Source organism: Coregonus clupeaformis, chromosome 19 (assembly GCF_020615455.1).
Source record: "Coregonus clupeaformis isolate EN_2021a chromosome 19, ASM2061545v1, whole genome shotgun sequence".
In the NCBI taxonomy this organism is placed as follows: Eukaryota; Metazoa; Chordata; class Actinopteri; order Salmoniformes; family Salmonidae; genus Coregonus; species Coregonus clupeaformis.
The window spans coordinates 5,620,492-5,648,381 of NC_059210.1; the positions used below are offsets into that span (position 1 = coordinate 5,620,492).

Sequence of the window (27,890 nt, forward strand, 5' to 3'; positions counted from 1 at the left end):
AGAGAGAGAGAGAGAGAGAGAGAGAGAGAGAGAGAAAGCTGATTAATGAAAAAGTTCAAAGGACTTCCTGCTAACAAACCTTGACAACTCCTTCGATGCTCTGGCCTCTGACACGCTCCTCCAGCTGTGGCAGACAGGTTTCTAATTTAGAACAAGGTGTCTCTGTCTGTGTCTGTCCCTGTCATCTCCCAGCCTTAATGATGTCTATGCTGGGTTGTGTGATTCACCAGGCTGGGAGTGTCAGCTACAGGCCACTGCTTTGACTCAGACAGGATGTTCTGGCCAAACACAACCTCTGAAACTTGATTAAACTTTTATGTTTTTGGCTCCCAAGTTGGGCTGGGATTCTGCATTTGATAAAGAGCAGAACACACTCAGGAATGTTTAAACACACTGGAAAAGATACATCTTTATTTCTCCCTGGTGTAACAATACAAAGTTAACAAGTGCAGAAACAATTCAGCTTCTAACTGTACATTCTAGTGGGTAATACATAGACAGAATGTGGTGCAGGTCATCATCATTACCACACCCACAGTGAGGTACCGACCAATCACTACAAAGCTTCTGTGTACAAGTGGAGATTCACTGTAAGGCAACTGTTACTACGGCAACCTCAAGACTAAAACATAAGTGCGCTGCCATCCTTACAGCAAAGATTACAATATTGACTACGTCACGTCAAGTCCATGTTAAGAAAACAAAACAGAAAGTCAGATTTGCCTTGTAAAACAACAACACCACAGACCTTGTTTGGGCTTCCAGTTTGGGGAGGGCTGCAGTTATGCTCCCCGTTATCATTGCTATGATAAGAGGGGGAACTGTTGGGTTGTAACCTACATGACATGTCTGTTGACACTGCCTGCTAGGGCAGGGGCATTTCCCTAGTTATCACCACTACATATTTTCGATTGGAAGGGAATTCCCTGCTCGCAGCTTTGCCTTGCTAAAGCAGCACAGCACTGAGGATCCGGAGGAGACGTGTGTTCCCTAGCATATCTGATCTCTGCCATTTCCCCAGCTTTGAGGCCCAATTAAATCCCCTTTGTACTGCAGAAGCTGTTTAAAATTCCTGCTCCTCCGGGCTTCCTTGCTGCCTCACTTTCTGGGGAGGGAGAGAGAGAGAGGGGGGAGGGAAGGAGAGAGTGGAAGAGAGGGAAATGGGGGGAAGAGGTAGGGGGGAGAGAGAGAGAGAGAGAGAGAGAGAGAGAGAGAGAGAGAGAGAGAGAGAGAGAGAGAGAGAGAGAGAGAGAGAGAGAGAGAGAGAGAGAGAGAGAGAGAGAGAGAGAGAGAGAGAGAGAGGCTTAAAAATCCTTCTTTAAACTGTTTCCTCCCCTCCCTCCCTCCCTCTCTCTCACTCTCTCTGTCACTCAATAAGGGATCGTAGCTTTCACCTGGATTCACCTGGTCAGTCTATGTCATGGAAGTAGTTCTTAATGTTTTGTATGCTCAGTGTATATTGCCAGCCATGGTCATTGTTGTAACAGAACATTTTTTAATTGTATTTTTGGGGGCCTGCACACTTCAGTGAATTTATGAAGCCAGATGATGACAAAACTATTTATTTAAAATAATTGTAATAAATTGTCTGGTTCAGTTTGCTGTTTTAGTATATTGGGGATAGTTGTACTGCTCCTCCTGCCTAGTGGCTGTTCAGGAGTATTGGTGGTAATTCCATTAACTCCCCAGACAGAACCATTTATGGGTCTGCCCTCTTGGCTGGCCCCTCTCAAGGACACTGTAGTGTATTGCCTGCTGCACGGTGCATACAGTCCAGGAATTCTCTGCACATAATGTACTGGCTATGTTGCTGCCAGTTCGCAGGTTACAGCTGCAGAATTGGGGTAGAGTGAGTAGAGTGAGGAGAGACATACCCCTGTACTGTACTATACCGCCTGGTCTTCCCCATCACACTCCATCCCCCTCCCAGCCTGCTGACATGAACAGATGCTTTATTCTGTCTCCCCTCCCAACACAACAAAGACTGCAATTTATGGATTAATAAGAAAGTTCAGAAATGTGTTAAGTGTTGAGCACGGCTTCATTCCCTCCCTGTGCGGGCACTACACTGCAAAAACTGAAATCTAAGTAAACCTAAATATCTTATATTGAGTGATAATTCACTTAAAATATGTGTTTTCTTGTGTTTTTTTTTACCAAGCTAAATTATCTAACGTCATTGGCAGATAACTTATCTTATTTTAACCTAAAAAAGGCTTAATACGAATAATTTATCTTATTTCAAGATATAATGTATCTTATTTCAATATATTTTTCAATATATTTTACCTTAATAAGAAGATTAAGGTCAAATATCTTGAAATAAGATAAATTACTTGTATTAAGTATTTTGCTGGTTAAAATAAGCAAAATCATCTGCCACTGACGTTAGATCATTTAGCTTGGTAAGAAAAAACAAGAAAGATATTTCAATATAAGATATTTAGGCTTGGATTTCACGTTTTGCATAGTAACACCTTTTTTTTCCACTGAAGTGATTATGTTGTCAGCACTCCACTCTCCCTGATTGCTAAGCTGACAGGGTGACTTGAAGGGGAGGGCCACCGTATTCAATAAGGGTTCATTATGCTAAAATATGTCCGTTCCATAGACATCACTTTGCCATTAAATCTATCCTCAGTGATTGCTGTGTGTGAGCCAGTCTCTGTGCTAATTTTGGCTACAAGGAGATGCTAAGCATAAACCTCCATCGTGAATCGTCTAGAATGTTTACCACTCATAAAAAGTCCCTGACTAGTTTACATTAAATAAATCACCAAAAGATACAGTACTCCTACGACTTCTTCTAACTACTAATGAATTTAACCCCACACAGCAACAAAGTACAATCAACACTCAAACACACACATTAAACAAAGTCCTCTTGTTCTTAACCACAGTTGATCAATTTCAGTTGAAGTTTCCATTGGCTTCTTCTTAGAACAGCCCCAGCCCATGCAGGGGGTCTTCATGATCAGTTTCAGTGCCAGTGACCTGTTCCTTAACAGTGTTTGGGTAGCAGCAGCTCCATTCACCAGGGCCTTCTATAGTAGTCTAGTGTTGACCTTTGGCCTGGTTCTGTTGGTCCAGTGGTGGAGGTGTTCAGAGGAATGGAGGTGAGCAGGTTCTGCTAGCTAACTGCTAGCTCCGGCAGGGCCAGCCACCCTGTGGTACGTTACTGTGTCAATAATCTAGACAGACAGAGACAGGTGTCTGAGCCGTGCTATCTTCTGTGGCGTACTCTGCTCAGCATCGCTGCTCTCTACCCTTCTATTCATTCATCCTCTCGCAGCTTCACTCTGAATGGAAAAAATGAAAAATATTGAGTATTAAACCCTTATAACAGGAGTATAGAACCCCCATCCCCAGCTAAATGAATCAGCCACATATACTGTAGTCTCAGCATTCTCCTTGTTTGTATTTTACAAGGCCAGTGGGGGAAAAGGCACGACATCGTTATTATCTATTTTTAATTGCAATGAAGTGAAGAAAGGAAGAAAAATCAACAACCATTCCCCTCCCTGATGATTCCTCTCTACCAGGCTATGTTGTGTTGTGCATTTAAATTTTTTTAAATGAAGTCACCATATGGAGAGTGATACTCTCTAATTGGACAGGGCCTGGACATGCTGCTCCCCACACACACACACACACACACACACACACACACACACACACACACACACACACACACACACACACACACACACACACACACACACACACACACACACACACACACACACACACACACACACACACACACACACACACAGAAGGGTAGGTTACCTTCTAAATGTAATCCGGTACAGTCACTAGTTACCAGTCCAAAATTGTCATCAGTAACATTACTTTTGGATTAACCAAACTCAGTAACGTAATCTGAATACTTTCAGTTGCTTTTGGATTACTTTACCCTTAAGAGGCATTAGGAGAAGAAGACAGAAAAGGTCCATCAAATGCATTTGGTGTGTCATCATAGTGGTCTCTGACGTGGTCAGACTCACTTAGGTGGAACAAACTATTAAATGTACGCCTTTTTTCAATGCTGAATTGAATGTCACTGGGAAAACAGAAAGGTGTCATTATGCATTTTTTCCATGCAAACATCCTTTCTGAATTTAAAAGTAATCCAAGAAGTAATCTAGTTCTCAAAAGTATCTTTAACCCGATTACAATATTTTTGCTGGTAACGTAACTGATTAAAGTTAGTTTTTGAATAATCAGATTACGTGTAACTAATTACATTTAATCAGTTACTCCCCAACCCTGCAAACACAGGACAGCCTTCACATGATTGAATGATTTACTGCTCAATTGTTACCACACAAAACAGCTACAGTTGTGTACAAAGATACTGTGTGAATACGCAGGAAATAGACACAAGCATTGATCACGTCACTTGTGGACAAAAAAATGACATGAAAGCTGTTTGAAGCTCTCAAGCATATTTCTGGAAGAATCTGGCATGAGTGAGTGGTATCTGTGTGAGATTATTGTGTCACTCACTGCTCTGGCAGACTGGCAAGCAGATGGTGAGGTGGGTGTAAGTGTGTATTGTGCCATATGGTCAAGTACAATCAAAGCAAAGTACCAGACATTGACCATCTGATGAATCAGAAACCAGACTCCATTTTCCAGGCGATAGACTTGCCAATATGATATCTTAGTAAACAGAGGCCTGACTGGAAATGGTTGTTAGGTGACGACCAAGCAGATGGCTCAGCTCTGAGTTAGGGCCTGTAAATGTGATGACAGATGCCACCTTGTTTGGACCACTCTGGTTGGCTGACCTCCGCAGGCATCACCCAGGAGGTGGGTGGTACAGTTTACAGCACTGGGCCTGGTTGCTCTGATCTGATGCCAAGTTGTTCTGGTGTTGATCACCATAGAGATAGTTCTTCATCTTGCAATGGTTAACATCATGCAGTATTAACATGATATGGAATGCTGTTGGCTGCCTACTCTGTTTTCACACTGCCAATGCTACTGTAGCTGGCAGATCCTCACTCATCAAATCAGCATACACTCATGTATTGTTAATTCCATCAACAAACTGTAGAGAGGGAATGGATTTTTGTATTTTGTATGGCACATTACACACCAACCCCTTAGCAGTCATATCTTCTCTTACCGTGTTGTAAAACCTGACCAAAATGATATTGCATTTCAGCTCTAATTTATGATGCTCTGAAGCATCATACTAAGTTAGTATTAGCATGGGCAGATGAGGAATGCGAAGAGCACCACTAATAATAGAGAAGAGAAGGCTGCCTACATCCCAAAACTGAATCCAGGACCTCTCTCTGGTCCGGTGTCCATCAGACATGTGCGATCTGATGCCATGGGGTAAAGAGGGTATCAAGAGAGTTAGGAGGTATCACCCCAGCCTTGGGCAGAGAGCTGGCCTTAATAATCAGACGTTCTAACCCGATCGGAGACTTTGTAACCGTCAGTAGGACATCCCGTTTCATTATTGTGCGATGACTGTTTTTAAAGTGCAGTGCTTGGAGCTTCCAGGAACAGCTGTGTTTACTGCTGTGTAAAAGCTTGCTACTGAGTCCCCAGTGGACCACAATGTCAGAAATATATCACTTATGTGGCCATGTCCTCATGTGCTCTTCTTTGACAAATTGTCAAAGAAAGTGTACTAAAGCCTTGGATCTTTTTCCTGTTATGAGCCATTATAGGCCACAGCTTCTTATCAATCATAGCATACTTGATACTGCCATGATCCCACTGTTCATATTCTTTGTTATACTTAAACAAAGGGGATTTATTTTCTGTTATCTATATTGGACCCATGGAGTTACTGTAAATACATGGCTGTGGCAGAATAACTGATTTTCCTTACACTAATCCATGCATGTTGTCTCTTCTGTTTAGCCAGAACATACAGTACCTGGTTAAGCGGTCCGTATTTGTTTAAGCAGATTTTTTTTAAATAAAGGGCATCTATCTATCTATCTATCCACAGAGAGAAAGTAATATCAGATTCCCAGGCCGCCTACACTGAGCCCATAAAAGATCTAAGGCTGTGCACACATACCAGCCTTCTCAAATAGCATTATGGTAAACAGTGTTCCCACACATTCACTTGCCAGGCTGCAATTCCTCCACAAGAGGAAGTAGATGCAGAAAAATTATCTGATACTAATTGTATTGGAGATGATGCCCCAGTTCTGAGACTCCAACCAACAAACAGAAAGTACACGTCTAATTCTCAGCCATTACCCATCATCCTCCCTGACCCTGGGGATACAGCTCTGTCCCTCGCAACTAAACTCAAGGCCATTGTTTGTGTATTTATGTGAGCAACAAATTCTGGCACCTATTCAGTCACAACTGGTTATAGAGTTTTTAGTGTAAGACAATGACAATGTTATTTTCATCTCATCCCAGAAAAACAGCTTGTGATTGAACAGAGCCTTTGTTCTCTGTCATCTCAATGTTTTTGTCATTTGGAAGAGAACATCATTTTTTATTCATAACTTCGTACATATTATGAAAATATCATACTAATGAATGCTTACAGAAAGCAGACATGTTATGAACTGACTAAGCCAGAGTAAGTCTAAACAACAAAATCAAATAGAAATACATCTCTATTTTCAGAACAAGATCATCGTGAAGTTAACGAACTCAACTCCATCTATACCAACCTTATGGAGTCACAATGCAAAGCACCGACTATCAACCATCCATTACAACAGCATGTATTACCGTCAGGTAGCCTAGGGATGCTCTACTTTTTACCCTTCTATAGGCCTACTTTGTCATTCATTCAGAATGAGCCTCATGATTGCTGCCCCAATTTTGATCCACTTTCAAAGACCCCATGTTTTGTGTGAAGCTGGCCTGTTGCCTGTAGCCCTGGCTGAGGTTGATAAGGCCTCTCAGACTGAATTGACTGCTGTGTCTAAAGTTGTAGTTAAAGGGGTAATGCTGTTAAAAACGTGATGTTCCTGTTTTATTTAAAAAAATATATATTTCCACACTATGAGGTTGAAATAACACTCTGAAATTGTGAAAATGATGATAATGCCCTTTTTGTGTAAGAGCTATTTGACCCTTCATCTGGGTATGGGGGTGGGCTCTAGACCATCTTATCAGCCAATCAGGGCTGTGTATGTAAATATCTTCACATTTGTTTCATAACGACCACTCGATCAGACTGAGCATTTCAATGGCTAAAAGAGGCTCAGGAATAAATTATAACAAATATATTTTGGAGTTATTATCATGAAATAAACTCACAAAGGGATTTATTAGACATACAGTGATTATTAAAAAAATATAATTAAAAAGGCTGCATGGGGGCTTTAAGCATATATTCACTGCTAGGACAGATACTGTCTGAGCTCCTCGATCTATCATGTCCGGTTCTAATTAGGCATATATTCATCAATAGGACAAGAGCTATGGACAGGTGTCTCTGTGGACATGTCCCAGTGGTAGTTAGCCATGTATTCACCACTAGAACAGCCCCGGGATCCCATTCCACTGTCGAGCTCCTCTGTCTTTTTCAGAACTCTTGCTCTCATGGTCTGGCACGGCCCACAAACCCATTTGTCATATCTCTGCCCGCATTAAGTTATCATAGACAGTCAGAGAGATGGCTTGGCCCAGAGGACTGGCCTGTGGCTGTCTGTCTGTCTGTCTGTCTGTCTGTCTGTCTGTCTGTCTGTCTGACTGTCTGACTGTCTGGCTGTCTGAGTATAAGCCATCTCCTGTACCTCTAGAGAACATCTGAGACAGAGATCTGTTTTAATAATTTACGTTTTTAGCCAAAGATTTAGGTTATTCTGACGGTGTTTGATCCAGCTGTTCTTTGAATGCTTTGATGATAGGATATGTGTGTCAAGGCTTGATGTGTCCCCCAAAGGTACTCTCACTTTCATCCTCTCTCCGAGTGGGGAGAGTGACTGAAGGGGCATGTTGGGCGAGTGTACGGTATCGAGCAGGTCATTGCATGTGTGTGGGGGGAGAAATAGAGAGAGCATATGAGTGCGTGTGAGAAGAGATGGCACATGTGTGTGTGTGTCTGTCTGTCTGTGTGAGTGTGTGTGTGTAGGTGTGTGTGTGCATGTGTGCATGCGTATGTCTCTATGAGTGTGTGTTTGCGGGAAAGGTTAGAACAGGTGAGTACGTGAGTGTGTGAGGAGGCTCAGTGGTTCAGATTCCTTGTCAGCCTACGCAGCTTATGGGGGAGGAAGGACTGCTGCTGGAGATACCAAATCTCTCCTTATGAAGACATGTTGTTCTGATGGTTTGCTATGGTAACTTTCACTTAGCAACATAGTACAGTTCTACAAGACAGAATGAGGATGAGACAACGTAAGGTGATGAACCCTGAGGGAGAACGTGATAGGCTCCCTCGTGCTTTTGCTGTTCAGAATGAGATCATCAGCAATTTTTCAATCTGCCCCATCTATGACTTCCAGACAAATAATGCAGAAACATTTAGCATTTGAATGTGTTAGTGTCCTGACCCTGACAGCTCTATGTCCATACAGTATAATGCACAATGAGTCTGAGTGGACATCCACTGAATGCTGGAGACAAGAGTGACTCACCAGACGGTGGATGTGTGCTAGGGCTCGTGGGGCTCTGGTGCTCTCCTCTGAGGCTGTGTCTGGGGTGCTGGTGACTGAGGGCCATGGGGTGACCCTGGGTCTGTGCCTGGGTCTCACTCTCCTCTCCTGGGGCCGGCCGGTGCCACTGGCTCCTGGCTTTCTTCAGCCAGCGCCCACCCAGACCCCACTTCTCCAGGTACACTCTGCACAGCTCATAGTTCATGGCCGAGTAGTAGAGGAAGTCCAGGGCTAGCAGCACCATGACGAAGAAGCCATAGATCCACACTCCTACCAGGGCTGTGTAGTTACTGTATAGGAGAGATAGGGGAAATAGAGAAAGTGAGAATGGCATAATATATAATTAAATGTATTCACCTTTTGTATTGCATTTTAAGTGCATATTTAAATGTATATTATGTTTAAGAAAGTGTGTTACTGAGATGTAAAGGGGGCTTTCTAATCGCCTATCCATCTTAATAAATCTCTTCAAACTTTGGTCCCAGTTTTTCACCCAAACCCATTTATTAATGTATTTCACACTCCATAAGGATTTATGTGGTCCACATTAGCACCTTCTTGAGATTCACGCTCTGATCCATAAATCACCTGTACGGTAAATGTGTGCAAATTGTTTCCAATTACAGTATACCTCGATAAACAGTGTAATAAATGTAATAAATGTATTGAGGATGTGTCAGATGCTGGTTTATGGAGCAGAGCTGTGCATTAGAGAAATGACTACCCAGGAAGGGGATTGGGTTCAGAACTCAGCATCAGTCAGCTTTAAATGATCTCTCTGACCCTGAGATATAATGAGACAGAGGATAAGATTATTATATTACTGCTTTCAAGTGAGTTTGATAATTTGGAGGGAACACCCTTCCTTATTTTGGAGGAGACTAATGAATAATGGGCTTTCCAAACATTTCCTTGGATGGTGTTGTGGATATTTCACAAAACCATTTAGAATTATTATATGGTTGTACTTGCTTTGCAACTGCACTCAAACCCATATGAAAACCTTGTTAACCTTTCCTCACCTCCCCTGTGTCTGTGTGACATATAGCTGACTGTTTGCATAGTTTAGTAGTCTGTGGTGATGTGTACATTTGTCTATTTAAGAGCAGCAGGGCATCCTTCCAGAAGTGTATTTGATTTAACCTTAGAGTAAGCAAACCTAACTGTTTGGACAGCCGTCAGCAACAAATGTTAGACAATGTTAAACAAGCCAAATTGAAAAGGACAATAAATAGCTGAGACTGATCATGACACAGACACAAAGAATTTCCTAACAGATACACATAAAGTCATAGTCTGCTAATACCAGTGACTGGTCCAATCACAATCCACAGTACTAGAATAGCCTATTAACACTCATGCCCATAACACTTTAGCCATGATGCTCAGTCCCAGACACAGAGCTATGGCCAGTTTAACCTGATGCCAGTGTTAATATCGCCACTTCAAGTCTGCAGTCCAGAGGGGAGGAGGATGAAATGGCCTCCCATCAGGCCTCCCATCAGCCACTAGATGAAATATCCTGGCCTGCCGAAGAGCCTGTGTAACCGGTCTTAGAGAGCACCCTGCTGACAGGGTATTAGAGGAGAGAGACAGACAGAAAAAGAGAGAAAGAGAGAGTTCTGTGTTTCTGTCTGTCAGTGTCCTCCTACGGAGCTCCTATTCACACTCTGGGATGTCTCTTCTCTCCCTGAGCTCTACTCGATTGCTGCAGACAGAGCTGTTGGCCCCTATAGAGAAAGATTTGTATTCAAGTCAAATCAAATCAAATCAAAATGTATTTGCCACATGCGCCGAATACAACAGGTGTAGACATTACAGTGAAATGCTTACTTACAAGACCTTAGCCAACAATGCATTTTTTAAAGAATAAAATAAAATAAAAAGTGTTAAGTAAAAAAAATTAAAGCAAATAACTCAAGAGCAGCAGTAAAATAAAAGTAACAGTAGGGAGGCTATATACAGGGGGGTACCGGTGCAGAGTCAATGTGCGGGGGCACCGGCTAATCGAGGTAATTGAGGTAATATGTACATGTGGGTAGAGTTAAAGTGACTATGCATAAATAATAAACAGAGTAGCAGCAGTGTAAAAGAGGGGGGTGGGGGTGGGTGGTGGGGGGCAGTGCAAATAGTCCGGGTAGCAATGATTAGCTGTTCAGAAGTCTTATGGCTTGGGGGGTAGAAGCTGTTGAGAAGCCTTTTGGACCTAGACTTGGCGCTCCGGTACCGCTTGCCGTGCGGTAGCAGAGAGATCAGTCTATGACTAGGGTGGCTGGAGTCTTTGACAATTTTGAGGGCCTTCCTCTGACACCGCCTGGTATAGAGGTCCTGGATGGCAGGAAGCTTGGCCCACCTACCCTCTGTAGTGCCTTGCGGTCGGAGGCCGAGCAGTTGCCATACCAGGCGGTGATGCAACCAGTCAGGATGCTCTCGATGGTGCAGCTGTATAATTTTTTGAGGATCTGAGGACCCATGCCAAATCTTTTCAGTCTCCTGAGGGGGAATAAGCTTTGTCGTGCCCTCTTCACTACTGTCTTGGTGTGTTTGGACTATCTATATTAGTGTATCTGCTTATATTAGTGTAGTGTAGTGTGTTGTAGGATATTATATATAGTATGCATTGCTTGAAGCTCAATATTAAATTCAAATCGCCCTACCATCATATGTAAACCAAATCTCTACCGTCAAATCAACTTGATTGGAGGTACACAACACCCTCCCCGCCTCTCGTCATGATATGTTACCGAGAACCACTATACCGGATTTTTGACCGTGTCATTAGCATTAGGGTCGTTAGACCATTTTTTGCCCAAACCTCGCTCAAATTCTAGACGTCGGATTAAAACGAGGCTACATCAACCATAAAGTGACCATTAGACTTAGATCCATTTGGACTGAATAAGTTTGTAGGTGCATCCGTTTTTTATTAAATTCACAATTTACTGCTCTCACGTGCACATTTCTGGCCAATAAAAACCAACGATGTGCTACAAATGCTAACATGTTTTCAGCCGAATCGCAGAGTTCGAAAACCGGGTGCAACTTGGTTGTTACGCAACAGAAACCGCTAGCTAGTAGAAGGCTAGCAACTGTAGTTAGCAAATTTACACCAGTTGGATGAGAAGCAAAAGGTAGGTAGCTAGCTATTGAATGTTTTTCATATGGCTGAAGTAACGTGTAAACTGCTGACTTGGACACTTGCGTGTAATCAGAGCACAAACAAATAAACTAGCGAATGTCCTTTTTATTTATATTTTTAATTTAATTTTATTTCACCTTTATTTCACCAGGTAAGCCAGTTGAGAACAAGTTCTCATTTACAACTGCGACCTGGCCAAGATAAAGCAAAGCAGTGCGATAAAAACAACAAACAACAGAGTTACATATGGAATCAACAAAACGTACAGTCAATAACACAATAGAAAATCTATATACAGTGTGTGCAAATGTAGTAAGTTATGGAGGTAAGGCAATAAATAGGCCATAGTGCAAAATAATTACAATTTAGTATTAACACTGGAGTGATAGATGTGCAGAAGATGATGTGCAAATAGAGATACTGGGGTGCAAATGAGCAAAATAAAGAACAATGTAAATAACAATATGGGGATGAGGTAGTTGGGTGGTCTAATTTCAGATGGGCTGTGTACAGGTGCAGTGATCGGTAAGCTGCTCTGACAACTGATGCTTAAAGATAGTGAGGGAGATAAGTGTCTCCAGCTTCAGAGATTTTTGCAGTTCATTCCAGTCATTTGCAGCAGAGAACTGGAAGGAATGGCGGCCAAAGGAGGTGTTGGCTTTGGGGATGACCAGTGAGATATACCTGCTGGAACGCATACTACGGGTGGGTATTGCTATGGTGACCAATGAGCTAAGATAAGGCGGGGATTTGCCTAGAAGAGATTTATAGATGACCTGGCCAGTGGGTTTGGCAACGAATATGTAGTGAGGGCCAGCCAACGAGAGCGTACAGGTCACAATGGTGGGTAGTATATGGGGCTTTGGTGACAAAACGGATGGCACTGTGATAGACTACATCCAATTTGCTGAGTAGAGTGTTGGAAGCTATTTTGTAAATTACATCGCCGAAGTCAAGGATCGGTAGGATAGTCAGTTTTACGAGGGCATGTTTAGCAGCATGAGTGAAGGAGGCTTTGTTGCGAAATAGGAAGCCGATTCTAGATTTAACTTTGGATTGGAGATGCTTAATGTGAGTCTGGAAGGAGAGTTTACAGTCTAACCAGACACCTAGGTATTTGTAGTTGTCCACATATTCTAAGTCAGACCCGCCGAGAGTAGTGATTCTAGTCGGGCGGATGGGTGCAAGCAGCGTTCGATTGAAGAGCATGCATTTAGATTTACTAGCGTTTAAGAGCAGTTGGAGGCCACGGAAGGAGTGTTGTATGGCATTGAAGCTTGTTTGGAGGTTTGTTAACACAGTGTCCAATGAAGGGCCAGATGTATACAAAATGGTGTCGTCTGCGTAGAGCTGGATCTGAGAGTCACCAGCAGCAAGAGCGACATCATTGAAATACACAGAGAATAGAGTCGGCCCAAGAATTGAACCCTGTGGCACCCCCATAGAGACTGCCAGAGGTCCAGACAACAGGCCCTCCGATTTGACAAATTGAACTCTATCTGAGAAGTAGTTGGTGAACCAGGCGAGGCAGTCATTTGAGAAACCAAGGCTATTTAGTCTGCCAATAAGAATGCGGTGATTGACAGTCAAAAGCCTTGGCCCGGTCGATAAAGACGGCTGCACAGTACTGTCTTTTATCGATCGCGGTTATTATATCGTTTAGGACCTTGAGCGTGGCTGAGGTGCACCCATGACCAGCTCGGAAACCAGATTGCATAGCGGAGAAGGTACGGTGGGATTCGAAATGGTCAGTGATCTGTTTGTTAACTTGGCTTTCAAATACTTTCGAAGGGCAGGGCAGGATGGATATAGGTCTGTAACAGTTTGGATCTAGAGTGTCACCCCCTTTGAAGAGGGGGATGACCGCGGCAGCTTTCCAATCTCTGGGGATCTCAGATGATACGAAATAGAGGTTGAACAGGCTAGTAATAGGGGTTGCGACAATTCCGGCTGCTAATTTTAGAAAGAAAGGGTCCAGATTTTCTGTCCCAGCTGATTAGTAGGGGTCCAGATTTTGCAGCTCTTTCAGGACATCAGCTATCTGAATTTCGGTGAAGGAGAAGCGGGGGGGAGGGGGCATGGGCAAGTTGCAGTGGAGGGTGCAGAGCTGGTGGCCGGGGTAGGCGTAGCCAGGTGGAAACCATGGCCAGCCGTAGCAAAATGCTTATAGAAATTCTCGATTATCGTAGATTCATCGGTGGTGACAGTGTTTCCTAGCCTCAGTGCAGTGGGTAGCTGGGAGGAGGTGCTCTTATTCTCCGTGGACTTTACAGTGTCCCAAAACTTTTTGGAGTTAGTGCTACAGGATGCACATTTCTGTTTGAAAAAGCTTCCTGACTTCCCTGAAAAGTTTCATATCGCGGGGGCTGTTCGATGCTAATGCGGTACGCCACATGATGTTTTTGTGCTGGTCAAGGGCAGTCAAGTCTGGCCTAGGCTTCTATTATAGCCAGTTAGATACACCAAACTTTGGGAACTTTAGAAAAACTGCCACGCTGCTAATTTATAATACATGCACACACCAGAACATTCAGTTAGAAGATCCAGTGCTAATTCTATCCCTTACCTTACGCATTAATTCAGTACGCTCCCTCCTCTGTCAATGCAATTTTCTTCTTGTCATTATAATCCAAATTTGCACTGATTGATCAACACAGTGTCAAGTTACTTTTCAATGTGTTCCCGAAAACCTGAAGTCGCCATTTACAAGTAAAAAGTAGCAGGGGTGCGGGTTGCACACAAAGCATCCAGGTAAAACAACATCATAATGTTGTGCACAGTCAAAAGAAAATGGCATGCTTGGTAATTTGGTTAGCTATGTGATAAAATGAAACGGTTTTCAATACATCAACTGTTTTAGACTTTTTTTAACCTCTAATAGTCTAAGCCGTTGAGAGGTGGGGTTTTACTAAGCTAACATATGGAATTGTTTTAAGATGGTCATCCCATGGATCATTTAGCTATTTGATTTAGAATTTGATTTAGAAATTTTAGGACCCCTTTAGGTATCAACATTATTTTTGTAGTATTTGATAAAATATTGAATTTGGCCTTTACTACTATAGCCTATAGAAACACATTGAATGACACATTCATAAATGGCAAAAAAAATATAATAAGGAATAAGATTTGGAAGTGTCTGTCCCATAGCTACGGGAAGTAGGGGTGCTGAGGGTGCTGGAGCAATTAAAAACATTGAAAAACATATTTTTTCAGAAAAGTAGTGCACTGGTCCTTTACTAGTATTAGTTGACTGAAATATATGTCTGTAGCGCCTGCAAAAATTAAGAAATGTATCTTGCAGGATTCAATTGTTGGAATTGTAAGAGTTGTTGCCCTGTCCCCTTCTCTGTGATTATCATTCTAATGAAATCCAGAAAGAACGAAACCCTGTCCTCAAACATTTACATCAAATGGTGCAAAGTTATGGTCAAAGACACAAAACATCCACATCAAATAAAATATTTTTCTTGATCAAATAACATGGAAAACAGACACTTTTTGTGCAGTATTAATTTACCATCCTTACAAACCACTTAATGTAAATGTACATTACTGTATGGTACATAGGCTGGTCATCTAGGTTTGTACCTGTAGACAATCACCATGAAGAAAAACAATGCACAATACAGTAATTGAGTACATTGAGATATCAAGTGGTTTGTGATGATGTGATGTGATGATCTGGCTCAGTTGATAGAGCATGGCACTTGCAATGCTAGGGTTGTGGGTTCGATTCCCACGGGGGACCGGTACGAAAAAGTATGAAAAATGTATGCACTCACTAACTGTAAGTCGCTCTGGATAAGAGCTTCTGCTAAATGACTAAAATGTAAATGTGTAAGTTGCTCTAGATAAGTGTCTACTAAAATGGAAAAGGAATGAATAGACCATTTCAGTTTTCAAATAGAAATAAGTTGCATTTGCAATGTACTTCAAGAAATTGGAAAACATATATCAAGCAAGTATTTTTATATTCCACAAGTATTATCAGATTAACTGTTTTGTACAGATAATTATCAGACTCAAGTCACAAAGGCTGGTAAACACTCAAATACATTTAGTTTAAAAAAAAATCACAAAAGTAGTGCACTGGTCCTTTACTAGTCCTTTATTAGCCTATATGGACACCTTCAGCGGTGGCATTTCTTTTGTCTGCAAAATCGCAGCAACCCCACTCCCAAACTACTTCCCGCTGCTATGGTCTGTCCTATATCTAGGAGATATAAGAAAGCTCAGGATATATATATATATATTTTTTACACATATTTAACCCCTTATTTTTGTTGGCACAAAACGACCTCCATACTTCCATTCATTTGTATGGGTTACCTTCAGATGAGTCCCATGACACTTGTGGGGGTCAAAGAGCAAAACGTTTCATCTTTCCATAGAGTGGTCATATTATTTTGTAGGCCAAACCGTTCGTACACTACAGACGTTTTTGTGAGAAGACTGATTTTCGGGATGTCTCATTGTTTGACAAACACAGCTGTAGCTTGGTCACCTTCCACCGCAGATGCGGAAGGCCGACATAGGCAGATGCTTTTTATTATTATGTTACTTAGATTGAAGCAAGAGTGCGTCAATAGACTCTTAAGGACCAAGCAAGAGAAATAAACGTTGAATCAGTACTGAGTGAATGAACAAAAACATTTAGGAACAAACAGGTGCTGTCATCACCAGACTGTCCATTTAGATAGAGTTTCTAGTTGACGTATCTATAACAGCGTAACCTTTAGCGTAACCTTTAGCGTCACCGCCCTGGGATTTCAAGGTCCTGGATTTGCCTACCAGAGGGGATATTTTGACCATTCTCTTTCGTGTATCTGTAATTTGATACCCCCCTCCCTTTCCCGACATACACACCGGTGCACACACGGATGCACGGTGTGTGCTTATTTTCCTTTATTAGGTCTCTCTCCATTGGGTTCGTTGGGCATCGTTGAGTGTCAAGGGACAGGGAGTGTGGCGTGCACTAGTACGCGGAGGAGAGAACAGTGGAGAGACCATCTCTCAAGGAAGACGTCGTTGCCCTCATCCGTCAGATGCACGCCATCCCTACCGTACAAATGTACGCGATAAATAGCAGAAGTTGTAACGTTTCTTCTTTTCAGGCGCCACTTTCTGTGATTTGAGAAGCTAAGAAATGTGTCAAGCTGGCCCACGTGGAGCTGACAAACAATTTATGCGGATTGATATGCACACAGTACATCAAACACTGTCAATAGCACTTATGTATGTTCTGTTCCAAATCTGTGAGTACTCCCAACTGTTTTCATATTTATACTGCCATTTATAAATCTGGGAATGTGTGCTCTTTTACTGGAGTTGGACAGCCGTGTATATCATTACTAAGAACATTTGTAGCTAAAGGATTTAGAGCACCTATCCAATGTCAGATTTGTAAATATGTATTCTTGAAAGTGTTTTGTACTTGTCTAATTTGTCACAGTTTTTGTATCAGAAGTTAACTAAATTGCTATTGACGAGCCACAGGGTTATGCAGGCTGTTTTGTTCAAGCCCAGTGCTACCTCACCTGATTCTATTACTCAGCTGTTCATCAAGACCAGCTGTTCATCGAGACCTTGAATAGTAGAATCAGTTGTAGTAGAACTGGGCTTGAACAAGAAAGCCTGCATAACCCTGTAGATCTTCAAGAGCAATTGTGGCCATCCCTAAATTGTATGTACAAAGTTTACTATATCTGAATGTTCGTTTGATTGTAAATGGTATATTTTGTAATAACTCACTATTGTTTACAGGTAATGTAGTACTAGGCCTTTCTTCAGTATTCTTTAAAGTACATATTCATGTAAATAGTTATTGGGTACATGTTGATTATTTTGTGTATTTTCCAGGAGCTTTATCTATTGTCTTTTAAAAGAGATCAGGGATTTTTTTCCCAGTATACTCCATATTGGCTTACAGTGGGGGAAAAAAGTATTTAGTCAGCCACCAATTGTGCATGTTCTCCCACTTAAAAAGATGAGAGAGGCCTGTAATTTTCATCATAGGTACACGTCAACTATGACAGACAAATTGAGAATTTTTTTCTCCAGAAAATCACATTGTAGGATTTTTAATGAATTTATTTGCAAATTATGGTGGAAAATAAGTATTTGGTCAACTACAAACAAGCAAGATTTCTGGCTCTCACAGACCTGTAACTTCTTCTTTAAGAGGCTCCTCTGTCCTCCACTCGTTATCTGTATTAATGGCACCTGTTTGAACTTGTTATCAGTATAAAAGACACCTGTCCACAACCTCAAACAGTCACACTCCAAAGGACACCAGAAACAAAATTGTAGACCTGCACCAGGCTGGGAAGACTGAATCTGCAATAGGTAAGCAGCTTGGTTTGAAGAAATCAACTGTGGGAGCAATTATTAGGAAATGGAAGACATACAAGACCACTGATAATCTCCCTCGATCTGGGGCTCCACGCAAGATCTCACCCTGTGGGGTCAAAATGATCACAAGAACGGTGAGCAAAAATCCCAGAACCACACGGGGGGACCTAGTGAATGACCTGCAGAGAGCTGGGACCAAAGTAACAAAGCCTACCATCAGTAACACACTACGCCGCCAGGGACTCAAATTCTGCAGTGCTAGACGTGTCCCCCCTGCTTAAGCCAGTACATGTCCAGGCCCGTCTGAAGTTTGCTAGAGTGCATTTGGATGATCCAGAAGAGGATTGGGAGAATGTCATATGGTCAGATGAAACCAAAATATAACTTTTTGGTAAAAACTCAACTCCGTCGTGTTTGGAGGACAAAGAATGCTGAGTTGCATCCAAAGAACACCATACCTACTGTGAAGCATGGGGGGTGGAAACATCATGCTTTGGGGCTGTTTTTCTGCAAAGGGACCAGGACGACTGATCCGTGTAAAGGAAAGAATGAATGGGGCCATGTATCGTGAGATTTTGAGTGAAAACCTCCTTCCATCAGCAAGGGCATTGAAGATGAAACGTGGCTGGGTCTTTCAGCATGACAATGATCCCAAACACACCGCGGGCAACGAAGGAGTGGCTTCGTAAGAAGCATTTCAAGGTCCTGGAGTGGCCTAGCCCGTCTCCAGATCTCAACCCCATAGAAAATCTTTGGAGGGGAGTTGAAAGTCCGTGTTGCCCAGCGACAGCCCCAAAACATCACTGCTCTAGAGGAGATCTGCATGGAGGAATGGGCCAAAATACCAGCAACAGTGTGTGAAAACCTTGTGAAGACTTACAGAAAACGTTTGACCTGTGTCATTGCCAACAAAGGGTATATAACAAAGTATTGAGAAACTTTTGTTATTGACCAAATACTTATTTTCCACCATAATTTGCAAATAAATTCATTAAAAATCCTACAATGTGATTTTCTGGATTTTTTTTTCTCATTTTGTCTGTCATAATTGACGTGTACCTATAATGAAAATTACAGGCCTCTCTCATCTTTTTAAGTGGGAGAACTTGCACAATTGGTGGCTGACTAAATACTTTTTTTCCCCACTGTAAATGGGTTTCTGGTTTTTCACTGCCCTCTGGAAAATCAGCTCTTAATATTAAATAAAAACGAATAACTACATTATTCCTGTCGCCATTTGTCATTATTGTGTACTTTTACTTTACTTTTATTGCTGTGTTTACTGTATTATAATGTTGTATGATCACCATCCAGTGTAAAAACCATGGAAATGGTCTGAAGCAGAAAAAGAAAGGAAATTCACATGAGCACCACAATGCGTACTCCACTCTAACAATGTTTTCCAGGACACAGCTTTGACCTACTACAGTAGCTATTTTGGTATTTTGTACTTCCAACAATGTGTAGGCAGGTTGATTCAAACCTTCTCAAACAGCCTAATTCATACTCTTCAGAGGGATAATGGACTTTACAGTGTCCTGCTATTAAAATGATGTGTATATTTATACATACATTAGGCTGTATGTATCTTTAGATATAGGCCTATTGTAAATATGTATTATTGAAGCATCATTTTTATTGCTAAAATAAATACAAAAACACACAAACATTTAAGCTACATAGTCATTTGACAGAGGTAATGAACTGTCCAGCACAGTAATTGATAAAGCAGGACCATGTTTAAAAAACAAGTGGTTCTGAGCTTATGTTAATATTACACAGGTAAGCTAACGGTTACAGAAATCAGGAATGCAGACAGGCTCTATAGACCTCTATACAGTATTTATATGAGTGACTGTTGAACACACCGCCTCCTGTTTTTATATTGGGTACCTACTGACCAAAAAATATATTTATTTTTCAATGAATGTTTTGTTAAAATAAAGGTTTAAGGAAATACAAGCAGGCACCACATTACTACAAGACAAAACAGCTCACTCAATCAAGCCTGATGCTGTTGTAAGTATAAAAGCAAAGCTTGCTTTCATTTAATAATAAAAAAAAGCTTGACAAGGTAGCTGAATGGGGTAATGTCTTAGTGTGAGGTAGGAAGAGTGCAATACATTACCTTGCATGCAGTACAAATCACATTATTGTGGGAGCACCTCCTCTAACAGTATGAAGGTTTGAATCCTAAGCAACCTGCTTACAAACTGTTGGAAGTACAATAGACCAACATAACTACTACAGTAGGCCAAAGCTGTGCGCTAGAAAACATTGGTAAAAGTACGCATTGTGGTGCTCATATGAATTTTATTTTTGGCGTCTGACCAATGCCTACTTCTCACTTAAAACATTGTTTTTTGTTTTTAATAGTATAGTATAGTATAGTATAGTATAAGACAATACACTCAGATACTATATTTATCTCTGCTGAGAGATGGTATCCCCCGCAGCCCACTCACACACACAGTAACAAAGCTTCAGCTCTTTTACTTTGGTTGTGATTATCTCTGTACTATAGGAGTAGATCAATGTCAACGTGCCCTTTGAGCACCAGGCAAATGGTGTCAATTAGTGGGATATTGTCGAGGGGGCCAACAGCTTATCAATCACTAATATTTAAAGGCCAGGGCTTTTTTCTCTGCAGAAAAGTATTGGAAATGTCCAAATCTTGAGTATGAAATTGTTGTTTCCTTGCAAATCCTTGCAAATCAACTTTTACATGTTTTTTAGGTATTCACTCAAGTTAGTGTCAGTACCATTTTATAATAACATTAAACTGTATAATAGAACCACAATAATTAGCTTACTAACAGATAAGAAACAGTACTACTCCATATATTCACTGCCAAAACCTGAATATGACTCACTTGTGTGCAAAGCCATCTGTGGTGGTAGTCAGGTTGACCTGCATGACTGTCTGGAACTCAGTCTCATTGCAGCAGTACTTGAAGGCTGTGTTGTTGTGGTGACAGCAGAACATGTAGGTCTTGTTGTCAGAAAGGCGAGGGCAGTGGAAACCAAAGTGATAGCGCCCCTTGTGGTCGGAGTATGGTTCACACACTCTGAAATGAGCTGATAGAGCTGTGGTGAAAAGAGAGAAAAACAGTTGGAGGATGAAGGTACTGTAGGTCTTCTTGGCAAGCAATATTTTCTAGAATTGCTTTACAAATCTGATAAATGGATTATAGTGATTGAGTCCATCGTGATTCAGCTTGCCTGTTTTGGACTTGCCCATTAATGAAACTGTTCTGGGAAAATGTCAGAACGGAGCTGGAGGGCATGTTCATATATCCTATAAGAATGGACCCATAGCTATTTGTACTGGGTGTTGTCGGGAACAGGCCCTCACTTACCTTTGCACAGCTCAATAAATCTTTTTGCGACAGTCAAATTAATAAAGACATGTAAGGAAAATAATAATGTTAATGAATTTAATGGAGAGAAATAATGAAGTAATGAAAATGAAGAGCAGAGAACTGAAAGGGGATGTATCATTCCTATTGGTTTTCTACCTTTTTGTTTTGTTTTGTTTTTGGTTATGTTATGTTTTATGTTACCTTGTTTCATTTTGGGAATTCAAATATATGTACATGTCTACAATTTGTTTATGATGTTGACCTGAAACAAGGAAAATTATATAATAATACTAATAAAATATATATCTAAGATGATTCAGCTTGTTGTGATTTCTATTACGTTGCAAATTATGCAAAACCAAGTAGAAATCAACAGACATTTACTAATATCTGTGGAAGGATTTAGTCATTCATATTGAATCTGGCAACCAGAGAGGGCTTTCTCTTTGATGGGAGTCATGGAAAAATCATTTGGTAGCCTGGACTCATTGTAGATGATCACCAATTACCTATCTGTCAGAGCAACAGAGCAGAGATAATGAGTGTAGATTTACAGGGCTCATCACAGTTGTCTCATATGTCACTGTGGACCAAAACAAAACAACTTGTTAGACAAACACCATCAAAACCAATCAGGTCTGGCAATTTGGCATCCTTTCGCATTTTATTACCGTTAATAACATGAGGTAAAAACGTCCTCCATAGCATAGCTGGGGATAGATGCCCTTCTAGCAATAGGGAATGAGTGTTGCCTGTAGTAGCAATGGCAGAGGACCACAACTGGAACAAGGTGATGTCTTTGTATTAAGACTATGAGCTGTTCCTCTCAACGATGGAGCCAAGACAATTGTACTGCTAAGAGGGAAAATAATGTTCCCTCTGGGATTTAGTTAGAGGGGGAAGGGGAGGGGGGGTTGTTATATATTTCTGCCATTGATGGTAAAAGTATGTAGGCCAGGCAGGGACATATTGGCCATTTGAAAGAGGAGAACACTCTCAGGTCTAATGAGCTTGGTACAGGGCCGGCTGAATGATTGGCTAACTGGCTGGCTGATTGGCTAAATAGCTTGAATTGGCTTCCCTCTGACTCTCTCTAATTGTCAGGCTTCTACGTCCATGCTGAACAGCAAAGTAGAATGAGGAGTGAGGAAGCTTGAGGTTTAATAGAATGCTGAGACTCTCTCACTCAGATAGGTGCACGCTGGTACACATTCATAACAGTACATTTTCATTGGTCTCATTATATTACCCTTCCTTATCTGTTAACTAATCTCTCACAACTAGACGTAGGTCACTCAAGTTTCTGAAATATCACTTTTGCCAGCACTCAAATCAGAAATGCACTTCTCATTCACAAAAAAACTATATGTTTATGTACATTTTCTAAAAACAAATCAAAACTATATCAAAATCCTAGTTATGTAAGATGATTACAGAGGGAGACATATATAAATTAAATCAGTCACTCATAAAGGTGACATATCAATCATAAACTTTCATAAAAGTCACATATAAATCCCAAATGGACATTTAAAAGACAGCTTAATTTATGCCAAAATCCTGGCATCAAAATCAATTTAAGGTATTCTGATCCTATAGCTGATCTCATAAACCACGGGATATAAAGGAGGGGTCAGCGGTTATAAAGAGGGTGAATTGGCAATAAGGAAGCAGAGCACCTCAGCATTGGAAGTGGACCATAAAGTCCTCTAATGATGCAAGACTTAAAGGGTTAGGAAGAGGAGAAGCAGGCCAGGGGGAAGGCAGTCTGAGCCTTCTTAGAGGGAAAACAGCTGGATCTGGTCAGGGCTCTGTCGTAAACGTTGCCATGTTGTTAATTACATTAACACCTTTCACATTTTAGGATACTACAGTAAACAGTATGGCTCTTATGTTCTGTTTACAACCTCAACCTGTGAGCTGAAAGACTAAAAACCTAGATAAAGTTCTCTGCATACTATTAAAGCCCAGGTTGTTTATAATGTGCATTACAGTTACCGAAATACCGTTTCACAAATGCAGATTAGTTACAGTAATCAACATTGATGTTGTACCATGCAGAATACTGTTCCTGAGACAGTTAGACACCAGTTTCGCTTGCCAGACTCACAGGCGACTGTGGGAAGAGACTATATACTTTAACACACACACACACACACACACACCATAGCAAAAAGGTGTTTAAAACCGCACTGACCTGCAGTGGACAGCAGGAGGAAGATGACTGTCAGGACATTCAAGGACTGCCGGCTGGTGACAGTCATCTTCGGGTCCTCATAAAGAACAGGCGCCAGAGGGGTTGATTCTCGCTGCAGGGCTACTTTAGCTGAACCTCCTGGACATTCTTTGCTCTCTGCCACCACCAATCACATGGTTGCTGTTGTCCAACTGGCCACCTGGATAGAGAAAGAAAACCAATCAATCAATTAATTAGATTAAATTAAATTATTATGATTATTATATATAAAAGCCTATTGTGGAAAAAGTACATCAACAGCTGTCAAAAAAGGGCTACAGTAACTAAGGAGAGGATAGAAGCTTTTGATCAAATAACATAAATCTAGCGAAAGGTTATTTGCTCTTTTTTCTACTCCTCTAATAGTTCACAGAAAGTGCTCTCTCTGTTAGAAGAGGACCCTGTTAGGCTACAGAGCTGTTCGAGATAAGCCTGTTGGTGATGATGCATCGCACCAGTTCATGTATTGCACCAGTTCACAGGTATGATAGAGTGGTGCGATGCTAATGGCAGCCTCCACAGGCCTCGCTGGGACACTCAGAATTGAAGAAGAGAGATTTTCAATTCTGAGTGTCCCCGCGAGGCCTGTGGAGGCTGCCATTAGCATCGCACCACTCTATCATACCCGTCCGACATCCATACACTGTGGCTAAATTAGATAAATGGCTTAGGAGAAACTGTTTTACCTTAGTGAGGATTGAAGACTGTTACTTTCTGCTCTTGGACAAGTTTTTGCCTCTTGTTCATGCTTAAATGAAGGATGAAGTGCAATTGATCACTGTGTTCCTGTTGATTTTATGTTAATCTGAGATTGCCAAATGTAAAATGTATGCTAATTTGAGTTAATTGTAGATTACTTTGTCATCAAACACTCTGAATAAGCATGAAGAGTTTTAGATTGTGCAAAGTTAGTGTGACAATATCCTCCTGCTCACCTGAGCTAGGAAACACTTATCTAGCAGTGTACATCTGTGTTAATGCTAGGAGGATCCTACATCTCCCAGGGGGAAGAGGAGAAAGCCTAGTGAGGCTGCTTCCTGCTTTATAATATTGACTTGGGTTCAAGAGACAGAATATCTGGATGTCTGTCTGCTCAGCCTGGTCTCACAGACTAGGCGTAACATAGTAAACGAAATCCGACTCTCAAATTAGTATGGTATGTTACGTTTGGTATGGTTACATAAGACAGAAGGTTACTTAAGGATAAAACGAAAGGAGGGTGGTTGATCGGGGTGGATGGGTAGGTGTATATCGCGGACGTCTAGCAATCCAATGGTTGCGTGTTCAAATCTCATCACGGACAACTTTAGAATTTTAGCTAATTAGCAACTTTGCAACTACTTCTTACTTTTTACCTACTTTGCAACTATTTAGCATGTTAGCTAAAACTTCCCCTAACCGTAACCTTAACCCATTAACCTAAGTCCTAACCCTAACCTTAACCCCTAGCCTAGCTAGCCACCTAGCCACTTAGCTAACGTTAGCAACAACTAATTGGAATACGTAACATATACATATTGCACATTCGTAACATATTGTAAGAATTGCAATTAGTAGCATATCATACTAATTGTAATTCGTATCATACAAAATGGATGATGGACATCCACAAATTAATACATTCCATACCAAATGTAACATATCATACTAATTTCAGAGTCCTGGATTTGCTTTACTATGTTACATCTACCCCTGAGTCCAGGTTGGTCTGCTGAGATTGTTGGTCTCTGCCACTCTGATTTCTGTTACTCTACTCATACCTCGTCCTGTTTGGTGCAGTATATATAGCCCTGTATGTCCCTGACAAGAAAGGTGAAATGGGTGTTGCTGGAACAAAACAAAACCCAGATGGCCATCACAGTGCAATACAGAGAAAATACTGTATGTGCCCTATACAGTGCATTCAGAAGGTATTCGGACCCCTTTATATTTTTCAGATTTTGTTACGTTACAGCCTCATTCTAAAATTGATTTAATTGTTTTTCCCCCTCATCATACTACACACAATACCCCATAATGACAAAGCAAAAACTGGTTTTCATCATTTTTGCTAATTTATTAAAAATAAATAACTGTAACAAGATGTGGAACAAGTCAAGGGGTCTGAATACTTTTCGAATGCACTGTAACAGGCTGTTTCTGTTTTGGTCTTTACATGTTTTTTTTTTTTTACATCAGGCTGTTCCTCCTCCTCAGAGGGCCATTCAGAGAGACTCTCTAGCTTGTTAGAGCAGCCTTTCCTTTCCTTTGCCTTCTAGAGAGAGAGAGAGAGAGAGAGAGAGAGAGAGAGAGAGAGAGAGAGAGAGAGAGAGAGAGAGAGAGAGAGAGAGAGAGAGAGAGAGAGAGAGAGAGAGAGAGAGAGAGATGAAATTATCATGTTCTGTCAGACGACAACATGTACCTCATGACCAGGGATTCCCATCCTCTGAAAGATCCCCCTTCCTCCTCCTCAGGGTGTCTTTCACTTTGGTGTCTTTCGTTTTGGTTTTACATGGATTCTGCATTTTTTCATATTGTCATGTGGAATCCCCCCCTTTGTCTCTTCTACTGTCCTATTTGACTACATGGTGCAAACAGATATGGTATTTTTATCCCCCAGTGTTGTATTTCTTATCAACAAAGAATCACATGTGGATAAAGGAGGTTTACATAAAGAGCTTAATGTAAGTGAAGAAGTGTCACGCCCTGGCTCTAGGGACTCTTTTATGTTGAGCCAGGGTGTGTAGAGTGTATGTTTTGTGCTCTTTGTTTTCCATTCTAGTATTGTATTTCTATGTTGGCCAGTGTGGTTCTCAATCAGAGGCAACGAGTGTCAGCTGTTGCTGGTTGTCTCTGATTGGGAACCACATTTAGACAGGCTGTTTTCCCACAGTGGTTGTGGGATCTGGTTCCTAGTAGGTTGTGTTTGAGCTAAGGACGTCACGTTATCGTTTTGTTCGTGTTATCTTTCAGATTAAATAAATATGTTTGCATTCAACGCTGCGCATTGGTCCTCTGTTCCCGACGATCGTGACAGAAGATCCCACCAAAACTGGACCAAGCAGAGTGTCCAGGAGCCATCACCAGGGGAATCGCTAGCGGATCTCCGTGGCAACTTCGACTGGGTCAAGCCTAGTGAAGAGCAGAGAGGGTGGACTTGGGAACAGTGGAGGAAGAGTCTCGACTGGGTCAAGCCAAATGAAGAGCAGAGTGGTTGGACTTTGGAGCAGTGGAGGAAGAGTCTGGCGAGAGATAGGGAGGCTTGGTCCACGGGGAGGAGAGACACCCAGAATTTTTTTAGGGTGGGGCTCACGCCGTTGACGACGGGGCAGCAGGAGGCCGCGATGGAGCGGTCCAGCGGGTTTGTAGAGGAGGCCGCCAGGTTAAGGGGGCCACTGGTCACAGAGGAGAGGGAGAGTGTAGAGGCACGGCGAGAGGTACTGGGGTGTGTTACCAGTCCGGTCCGGCCCGTTCCTGATCCCTGCGTAGGGCCAGTGGTGTGTGTCCCCAGTACGGTCCGGCCTGTTCCTGTTCCTCGCATCAAGCCTGTGGTGCGTGTCGTCAGCCCGGCCCGGCCTGTTCCTGCTCCCCGCACCGAGCCTATGGTGCGCGTCGCCAGCCCGGCCCGGCCTGTTCCTGCACCCCGCACCAAGCCTATGGTGCGCGTCGCCAGCCCGGTCCGGCCCGTTCCTGCTCCCCGCACCAAGCTTATGGTGCGCGTCGCCAGCCCGGCCTGGCCTGTTCCTGCTCCCCGCACCAAGCCTATGGTGCGCGTCGCCAGCCCGGCCCGGCCTGTTCCTGCTCTCCGCACCAAGCCTATGGTGCGCGTCGCCAGCCCGGTCCGGCCCGTTCCTGCTCCCCGCACCAAGCCTACGGTGCACGTCGCCAGCCCGGCTCGGCCTGTTCCTGCTCCCCACACCAAGCCAGTGGTGTGCGTCGTCAGTCCGGCACAGCCCGTGCCTGTTCCACCGGTGCCTGGTCCGGTACCGGTCAGCTGCTCCACGCCGGAGCTAGAGCAATCCGCTCCACCAGTGTTCAGTCCAGCTCCGGCTAGCAGGGCCAGACCGGACCAGGGGTACTTTGGGGGGTTAGAGAGGGAGTGGGGATCATGCCTGGAGCCGGATCCGCCGCCAAGGCGGAGTGCCCACCCGGTCCCTCCCCTGTGGTGTTTGGTTGGCGCGGTCGGAGTCCGCGCCTTTGGGGGGGGGTACTGTCACGCCCTGGCT

At 42.4% G+C, this 27,890-nt stretch overlaps 1 protein-coding gene across 1 annotated transcript in view; it reads right to left on the reverse strand.

Annotated features, from left to right (window-relative positions):
• Window positions 1-1,373: 1,373 nt before the first annotated feature.
• LOC121531739 (protein shisa-like-1a) overlaps window positions 1,374-27,890 on the reverse strand; it is a 51,041-nt gene continuing 24,524 nt past the window's right edge. Inside the window, exons 2-5 of the mRNA XM_041837154.2 lie at window positions 23,647-23,845; window positions 20,961-21,174; window positions 8,577-8,884; window positions 1,374-3,299 (exon numbers count right to left, since the gene is read on the reverse strand). Coding sequence (XP_041693088.1) covers window positions 3,295-3,299; window positions 8,577-8,884; window positions 20,961-21,174; window positions 23,647-23,713 — 594 coding nt within the window. The 5' untranslated portion in view covers window positions 23,714-23,845 and the 3' untranslated portion in view covers window positions 1,374-3,294. The remainder of the gene's footprint in view (window positions 3,300-8,576; window positions 8,885-20,960; window positions 21,175-23,646; window positions 23,846-27,890) is intronic.